Source organism: Monodelphis domestica, chromosome 3 (assembly GCF_027887165.1).
Source record: "Monodelphis domestica isolate mMonDom1 chromosome 3, mMonDom1.pri, whole genome shotgun sequence".
Classification (NCBI taxonomy): Eukaryota; Metazoa; Chordata; class Mammalia; order Didelphimorphia; family Didelphidae; genus Monodelphis; species Monodelphis domestica.
In genome coordinates, this window is record NC_077229.1 from 89,746,321 (window position 1) to 89,755,389 (window position 9,069).

General features: G+C 54.8%; 1 protein-coding gene across 4 annotated transcripts in view; it reads right to left on the reverse strand.

Moving 5' to 3' along the window:
• Nucleotides 1-410: 410 nt before the first annotated feature.
• The window catches only part of SEMA6B (semaphorin 6B), a 48,984-nt gene continuing 40,325 nt past the window's right edge, over nt 411-9,069 (reverse strand). For all 4 annotated transcript variants that reach the window (XM_056822445.1, XM_056822446.1, XM_056822448.1 and 1 more), the window contains 8 exons: nt 9,045-9,069; nt 8,525-8,656; nt 7,628-7,777; nt 5,793-5,975; nt 5,475-5,615; nt 5,159-5,236; nt 3,262-3,320; nt 411-2,747 (listed from right to left, as the gene is read on the reverse strand). The exon at nt 9,045-9,069 is cut by the window's right edge and continues 193 nt beyond it. In XM_056822445.1, coding sequence (XP_056678423.1) covers nt 1,783-2,747; nt 3,262-3,320; nt 5,159-5,236; nt 5,475-5,615; nt 5,793-5,975; nt 7,628-7,777; nt 8,525-8,656; nt 9,045-9,069 — 1,733 coding nt within the window. In that variant the 3' untranslated portion in view covers nt 411-1,782. The remainder of the gene's footprint in view (nt 2,748-3,261; nt 3,321-5,158; nt 5,237-5,474; nt 5,616-5,792; nt 5,976-7,627; nt 7,778-8,524; nt 8,657-9,044) is intronic.

Consider the following 9,069-nt stretch of genomic DNA (forward strand, 5'->3'; position numbering starts at 1 on the left):
GGGGTAGAAGAAAAGCATGGTGCTTTCAGCCTTCCAGATACCCCAGGATGTGAGCCCATGTGGTTAAGCAGCAGTGCCCGGGGCTCAGGCACTAACTCCCCTTGTACTACTGCTGCCATTGTTAAATACCTTACATTTTTCTAGAGCATTTTCTCCACTTTGAATTGATTTTTATTCAACCACTCTGTGAGGTAGGTCCATAAGTATTAGTATCCCCATTTCACAGGTGAGGAAACTGAGGCCCAGAGGTGACTTGTCCAAGATCACACAAATCCTGGATGCAAACCCAGGGCCCCCCACTCCCAGCTCCTTCCCAGTGCGGGCCCCCAGCTGCATACTCACAGCCCTGGGATCCACCACATCAGCCAGCCAAGGCGGATGAGAGCCAAAGACAGGGCCCAAGCAGTGGGTGTTGTAAACAGAGTTTTATTTGGGGGTGGGGGGAGAGGGCTAATTTCCAGAGTTAATACTGAGCACAGCTGTTGCATGCATGACCTGTAGGTCAAAGGTGGAAGGTTACAGGTCACGAGAGGATGGGAGGTGTTGGGGACCCTCTCCCTGCCCTGGGGCCCTATTTACAGGGGCACATGGCAACTGCCCTGACCTCCCCTCCCCCCAGGACTCCCTCCCCTGAGCCACACCAAACCCAAGCCCTTTAGGCAGCAATGGCTGCAGCGTCTGGAGCATGGAGTGAAGGATTGAGGGGGGGGCTGGGCTGGCATGGGACAAAGGAAGGCCCACGCTCGCCTCAGAGCCAGCACACACAGCGCCTCTCCTCTGACAGGGTGGCATCCCACCTCAGAACTGCTCCCCTGCCACATCCGAGCCACGTAGAGCCTGGATCTCCTGCTAGAAACCTCCCCAGAAGGGTCCCAGCAGTCTGGATCTTTGCCCCTTTGTCTGAGACAGATCCGTGACCCCAACATTCCAGCAGCAGCCCCCGCGGACAGGCACGCCCTCTCCCACTGTCCCCTTCCTCCAAAATGGACACGGGCATGCACACACTCACACACACATATACCGACCCACCAACCCCCCCACATACACACACGCACGCGCACACACACACACACCCCACTCGTAGGACCCCTGGCCGAGGGGGACGTTGAGGGGGGGAGGGAGAGATACCCAGGGGGGCAGGGGAGGGGAGGCTCTGCCCAGGCCATGGCCCCTGCACGTGGGGGCAATTCCTTGGCCTGTCCCACTGAGCCTGAGATTGTGCAATTCATTAAAAAAAGAGAAAGAAAAGAAAACCAATCAGGAGAATGGCAGATAAGAAATTATAGACCAGCCTCCAAACATAGGGATCAGAGGACTTGGAGCTGGAAGGGACCTGAAGACACCATCTAGTCCAACTAGTCCCTCATTTTACAGGGCCCAGAGGCCCAAAGAGGTGAGATGACTTGCCCACAGTCACAAAGCTAGTCAGAGGCAGCGCTGGGATCGGAACCCAGACCCTCTGACTCCAAATCCTTCTCACCCAGACCGGCACAGCTTCTTCCGACCCCCAAGGGAAGGGATGAACTCTCTTGTGCTTCTTGTGTAGCTCCCTGGAGGTGACGCGGAGGGCCGGTGTGAGAAGGAACCCTAACTTCCCATGAGCACCCCGCTCGGAGGAGGACCAGGGCTGGCTGTCGCTTTAATGAGGGCTGGGGGCCATCTTTTTGCCCGGCCAGCTTCTTCCTGTGCCCGAGCTGGCGGGCGCTGCCTGGGTCCCCTCGCCAGGGAAGTGGAGGCCAGGACGATTTTGGGGGGCATTGATGGGCTGTGTCCCCCGACTCTTTACTGCACAGGGGGTGCAGTCCTCTCGGGCCCGTAGGGGAGTAAGCGGGCGAAGTCTGTGAGCGGGCGGGGGCGGCGGCCATGGTGAGGCTCTCCGGGGCGACTCTCGCCGCTGCCGCTGTTGAAAGTGTGGGTGCGTCGCAGGGCCGGGGCTGCGTGGCCACTGTGGCCACTCCTTGTCAGGCTCCCCGTGGGAGGGCTCCAGGGCCGGGAGAGGCTGTCTGTGGCCGGGTCCAAGTGGCCCGTAGGTGCGGAGACTACCCGCCGCCGATCGGGGCTGGCGTGGGGCGTGATGGGGAACTCGACGTACGAGGCCCGGCCCGGCCTGCCTTGGGAGGGAGCCCCGCTGCCCCCTTGGTCCCGGCCCCCCACCATGGCCGAGGGCAGGAAACGCACGTCGCCTCCCGCTTCCGGGTCTGGCCCGTGGCCGCCACCGCCGGGGTGAAGCAGAATGATGGAAGAAGAGGAAGAGGCAGCACCGAGGGACGGGGCGTTTCCGGAGGGGTCGCGGAGGGCGGTGTGCAGGACGCCCGGGCTCTGCTCCCAGGCCCGCCGCTGCAGGCCGCTGGGGCAGCGCTTCTGCTGCAGCGGCGTCTGCTCCGGAGTGGGCAGGAGGCCCGAGGCGAGTTCGTGTTGGCCAGCCTGCAGCAAGGCTGCCTGGGGCCAGCCGTTCTGCATGAGCGGGGCCAGCAAGGTCTCCGGGGGCCCGGCCCGTGGCCCCGCCCCCCCACGCCGCTCGCCCAGGCGGCTCACGCTCACCACCTGACCCTCCCCTCCGTGCGCCAGGATGGCTTCCTTGTCCTTGCGGCGAGCCAACTCCCGCCGGTCTCGGTGCCCCACGAACCAGCAGACGCTGAAGCCCGAGACCACGGCCCCGATGACAAAGGCAGCCACCGAGGAAGTCACCAGCAGGTTCACGGACACGAGGCCAGCCCGCTCCTCCATGAAGCTTTCCCGAAGGAGCCCTGGGACAGGGGGTGGGGGCGGTGTTAGCCCCAGGAGGATGCCCTGCCTCCCTCCCTTCCCGCTCACCCTGGGGGAAAAGGCAAGCTCCCGGCCCACTGCCTCTCCTTGGCTAGCTTAGCTTTTGACTTATTCAAGCCTTCCGCCCGGGACTGGTTCAGAGGCACAGAAGCGGGGAGGGCTGGGCAGTGGGGCTTAAGTGACTTGCCCAGGGTCACCCGGCTAGGAAGGGTCTGTATTGCCTGTGGTCCTCAGTCATCAGCACCTGCCCTCAGCATCTCTTAGCTTATCTCCATCCATCTCCCTTGGCATCGGATTCCCCCTAGCTGGAGAGCCTCATTGTCCCTACAGGCTTGGTCAGACATAGCTATGCAGCACCAAGCATGATTCATGGGAAGGGGCCAGGCTCTTGGAGGTGCTGGGGGGCTGGAGGGCGGCTCATAAAGTGCCCCTTCCTCAGGAGCCATTGCCAGACTAGGTGAGGTGAGGCCCCCTCCTCAGCCCTCAAGAACTCACCGGTACAGTCCCCTAAGCCAGATGTGCTGGCTCCAGAGATATCCTGATCAAAGGTAGCCCTGTGGGAAGAAAGGGAGGGAGGGAACGAGGGAGGGGCAGAGAAAAGGAGGAAGGAAGGAAGGAAGGAAGGAAGGGAGGGAGGGAGGAAGGAATGATGGGAGGGAGGGAGGGAAGGAGGGAGAGGGAAGGAAGGAAGGATGGGAGAAGGGAGAGAGGAAAGGAGGGAGGGAAGGAGGGAGGAAGGGAGGGAAGGAAGGAGGGAAGGATGGGAGGAAAGGAAAGGAGGATGGGAAGAAGGAAGGAAGGATGGGAGAAGGGAGGAAGGAAGGAGGGAGGGAAGGATGGGAGGAAGGGAAGAAGGAAGGAAGGGAGGAGAGAGGGAAGGAGGAGGGAGGGAAGGAAGAAAAGAACATTTATTCAACACCAATTATGTTCCAGGCACTTGTGCCAAGCACTTTACAACTATCATCTCATTTAATCTACACAATGACCCTGGGAGGTAGGTGCTGTTATATCTCCATGTTACAGATGAGAAAATGGAGGCCAGCATTAGTTATCAATTGACTTGACCAGGGTCACACAGCTAGTGTCTAAAGTCAGATTTGAACCCAGTCACCCTGACTCTCCACAGGGTTGGCTATTGTACCATCTGGCTGTCCTGTGGGGGGGGTACAGGTAGAGAAAGGGAGGTATCAAGACACTCCAGGGTCTTTCCCCCCATCAATTCACACCCCCTCATTCTTATTTCTGGCCCAGGTTCATCATTTGATCCCACGTTTAGAGCTAGAAGGAACCTTTGAGAGCATCTGGCCCAGCTTCTTCATTTGACAGATGAGAATAGCCAAGTCTAGAGAAATCGAGTGACTTCTCAGAAGTCACACAGCTAGGCTGAATTAGGACCCATGCCTTTAGACTCCAATTCCATCATTCTGCTCCTCCAGACCTTCACTATTGGGGATTGGCAAGGACTTAGGGAAGCCACTAAAGAGGGCTTAAGAGAAGGTTCCCCCAGCTATCTGTGAGCTTTTGAAGTCCCTACTCCCATTTGTGGAGCTCTTTTAAGAGACAAATAGAGTTGAGGGACTTGCTCAGGGTTACACAGCTAGTAGTCTGAGGCCAGATTTGAACTCAGGTTTTCCTGACTCCAGACCTGGAGCTTTATCTACCAAGCCTCTTAGCTGCCTTGGCTTTAAGATTACAAAGTGCTTTCCTCACAATAAACCTGAGTTAGGTCATCACGTATCCCTTCCATCTTATAGAGAAGGAAAATGGAATTCTGAAGAGATGAAGGAACCCTGGGAGAATGCCGCACTCACATAAGGCAGGCAAGTAGGGGAAGCTGAAGGAGCAATGGATTTTGAGACAGGGCCTGAGTTCAACTTCTGCTCGAAGTCTTATGATCTTATGAATCCTGGTCCTGACATTTATTAAACTGCAATCTGCATGATGTCAGGGACTGTCCTCCTTAACCTGATCTCTCCCCTGGCTCCTTGCCCAGGGCTCTGGACACAGGAGATGCTTTCTCACTGTTCTTTGTCACTTGTGTGACATTGGGCAAGTCATTTCTCCTCCTGGAGTCCTAGTTTCCCCATCTGTAAAATGAGGGCATTGGAGTGCCCATTGGAGACAAGTGAATTCAAATCAATCACCATTTATTAAACACCTACCAGCCCTCTGGTCCGTTTACCTTCAAATGTTGGAGAAGGAACTTGAACCCAGATCCCCTGAATCCTTTTGTCTGTTGGACCCCATTGCCAACCCCAGAGGCTCAGAGGTATACACTCAGGCCACAAAATACTGTTCCTATCTTCCCTCTCTCCCCTAGGATGCTTTGGGGCTAAATTTTATGTGAAGAACAGAGAGGCAGAGACTTCGTCTTCCTCTGCTCACCCCTTACCTGGTGCCCGGGGCCAGGAAGATGCAGGAACCATCCGGTGTCCAGCCACAGTAGGGGTCCTGGCTGCCAATGCAGTTCCTGGAGGATAGGAAGAAAGGGGGGAGAGAGAGAGAAGTAAGAGCCTGGCTTCCTTCCTTGGGCGCTGCAGCAGGGTCCTGTCCCCCGGGTCTCCCCAAAGCCCCCCCAGCCTCCAACTTTTCTATCATTTCCCCATGACTTCTGCTTCTGCAGGGCCCCCCAAAGACCCAGGCCTCCCCAATCTCTAGGTGGTGCCTCCCCCAAACTCAAAGAGCAGCCGAGGCTTGAGGAAACTCACTTCATGCAGCCCGAGTGCTGCTGACAGCGGGCCACTGGCACACGGACTACACAGCGAGGGAAGGCTACGAGCAGGGCCCCTGCCGTGGGGTCAATCTCCAGGCTCAGCAGCCTCCGGCTCTCCTCAGGGCCACGCCCGCACCTGATAGGGAGTGGGATGAGCGGGGCTCTTGGCCAGTTGGCCGGTTGATGGGGAAGGGGGGGGGGTCTGGGCTGGTTCAAGGCTATTCTAACCAGCAACCTTCCCATAGCTCGTGGAGCTGGGGGCAATACCGCCCCCCCCCATGTTCCCTCCCCCCCCCCCCCCCCATGCCCCTACCTGTCGGGCCGGTAGGTCTCAAACTCTTCCAGGAAGACGCTCTGCTCAGTGGGACCTCGGGGGCTGCTACCAGGTCGGATTAGGAACTTGAGCACGGTGCCCGTGTCAGAACCCAGGAAGACAACGGTCTGGTTCCCCCAGGGCCCTGCGCTGGTATCCACGGCCACCCGGGTCAGCTGGTGCCTAGTGGCCAGAGACAGGAGATCAGATCTGGGGTAGCAGCTTCCTCCGTGGCCACGCCTCCCGAAGGATAGCCACAGAGCTGCCCAGATGAGCAGGCTAATGGGCACACAGGACTGGGGGACCCTGCCCCAGCCCCACTCAGCCCATTGGACACTCACACATAAACTTGTCAGCACGGATATAAACATGCCAAGTAATACCGGACCTTTCTTTGCATGGAGTAGGTGCTTCATGTGTGGATCGTTGTATACCAAGACAACAAACACCCATAAACACACCCCTAACCAAGTTCATCATTTCCCCCTACAGTCAGTTCTCCTTCTGGCTTTGGTATATCTATTGGTGGAAGCATTCCTCTCCCAGGCTCCCATATACCCAGAGTTGGAGCCATCTTTGACCCTTCCCTTTCCTCCACCCCCAACACACATCCGATCATTTACCAAATTCTGCTAATTTTACCTGTGGGGCATCCCTCGTATCCTCCTGCTCACTCCCTTTTATTCTCATTGCTCCTATTCTAATCTTGGCCTTCCTTGCCACAGGCCTGGACCATGCAAAGGCCCCCTAAAAGGCCTTCCCACCTCCCCATACCCTCTTCTGATCCATCCTAAGCAGCAAGAGCCAGAGTCATCTCATTATCTGGGCATGGTCCTCCTCTCTGTCCAAATACCTTGTGTGGCTCCTTAGAGCTCCCCAGGTAAAGTCTAAACTTTTCTGCCTGACATTTAAGACTCCCCCACCCCCAATCTGACCCCCCACTGCCTGTCCAGCCTCATCTATTACTCTCCTCTAATCAAACTGGAAAACAGTCTATCTCTAAGTCTGGCCCTCTCTCTTTATTCCCACTCTTCCCATAGGGCCACAGTGCCCTCTCTTCCATCTTGTCCTGGCAAATTTCTAGCATCAACAGTCCCTTTGTCATCCCCCCACCTCGACAGCCTCTTTTCTGATGACCTAGGTCAATAAATGCCTTTTCCCTCCCATCTGGCATCACTCTGCTCTCCCCTCTTCATTTCTTCCCAGTTTTCCACACCTCTGAAATTCCTCCTCCTCCTCCCTTCCCTTTTCCATTTCCTTTAGTATGAGTCTGGGACCATGAGATTGTAAGCTCCTTGAGGGCAGGGACAGTCCTTTTTTTGTGAATTTTTTTTGAGGTTGTATCCCTAGCTTAGCACATAGTAGTGCCCAGCACATAGTAGGTGCTTAATTGATTGATGGACTTTCTGTATTATTACTACCAAATATTGTATATATTCGGCTCATCTGAGCTTATGATTCATCCTTCTATATCTTCATTGACTGGGGACTCCATAAAGGCAGGGACCCCCCTTAGCTAAATTCTGTGTCTCTCTTGGCACTAAGCACAGGACTCTGTAAACAGGTATGGCATAAAGGTTTACTGAATAATACATCAGTGCTGATAGACATGCCAACATGCACGCATGCCAATATAGCTGTGAGCAGACACTGATGATTCCCAGCCCTTTATACCACCAATATAGGCCCAAGTCAACATTTGACTTAAATTAGAAGAACAAACATATTAATACTTGATGACACGGATTTATATATGAATCTCCCTCTGACCCCCAAGGCTTTGCTTTTTTCCTCCATAAGCAGGCAGCCCTCTATCCACTTGTCCAGGCACTTACCGGGCAAGGGTGCGCACAATCCAGGGGGCATGGCCCAGGGAAGGGACGGCCTCGTCCATAAGGGGGTGGGTCTTGACAAAGTTGAGGATCTCATCAGGGAAGGCACTGGAAGCATTGTAGGGCATTCCAGGGGCTGCACAGAGCCCAGGCCTGTGGGAAGGGGAGGAAGGTCAGGAGCTGGGCAGGGTCCAGAGAGCTGATCGACACCAGCCACAGAACCCTGATATCTTGGGCTGTGTGTCAAGCAATGTGGGAAAGGGGAAGGATAGCTAATTGGAGTCAGAGAAGATGGGCTCAAATTTGTGCTTTGCCACTTAATAGCTCCATGTGCCTCTGGAGCTGTTACTTGCCCTTTCTAGGCATCTGTTTGAAGAAGCCTTTCAAAGAATAATGTTTTTAAGTGCATAAAATAAAACACGTAAGATTACAAAGGAAACCGCCTACATTAAAAGAGTTATCAAAATGTTTTTGAAAAGTATCCAGACCTCAAGTGAAGAACCCTTGGCCTAGATGAGCTCTGAGAATCCTTCAATTCTGATTTTCCTATGAGCCGAGTTCTAGCCAAGCCTTTGTTCTATTCCTATGGTTGCTTGGCACTAAGGACAAAGGCAAGGGGGCTACCTCCTAGCTTCCCTGGCTTCTTTCAAGCCCCAGCTAAAATCCCACCTTCTATCAGATACCTTTTCTGATCCCCTTAATTCTAGGGTTTTCCATCTGTTGATTATTTCTAGTTAATGCTACATATATCATCTTGTCCCCATATCATGTTGTTTTCTGCCTTAGAATAGACGCTTCTTGAGGAGAGGGATTGCCTTTTGCCTTTCATTGTATCCCCAGAACTTAGCACAGTGCCTGGCCCCTAATCTGCACTCCCTAAATGCTTTTCGACTGACTCACCGGGGCTTGGGTACTAGCTCTTCAGGCACTGGGGTCCAGATGGACTCTGGTGACTTCTGTTCTCGAAAACGGCCCTCAAAGACAGCTGCCACCTGGCCCATGTCGAAGGCGCAGACAGCGGAACCAGGGATACTGTAGGGGGGAGAGTGTATAAGGATGGAGAGGTCAAAAGGGAGCTAGAGAAAGGAACCTGGGGGCAAGATTTGGCAGAGGGAACAAAGGATTGGCAATGAGTTAGGGACATGGAAAATTTAAGGACTTAAGAGTTAAGTGCTTGGATATCTGGGGCTATGGAGCATTGAGGAGAAGAGGGATAACATGCAAAGTAGGAGTGAGGGCTAGGAGTACCAGGTGAATAAGAAAAACAAAGGAGGTGGAGCCTGGGAGCCTCAGTAGAGACTGAAGTTTGGGTGGCCACATGGAAGGGAAGCCAGAGACTTCCACTTGGCCTTGAACTGAAGAATAGAATTGAAGTCTACCAGGCTTTGGCCTCTCTAGCACCATCCCCTGTTCTAATGACCTGTTACTGGGGGTAGAAAAGAGAG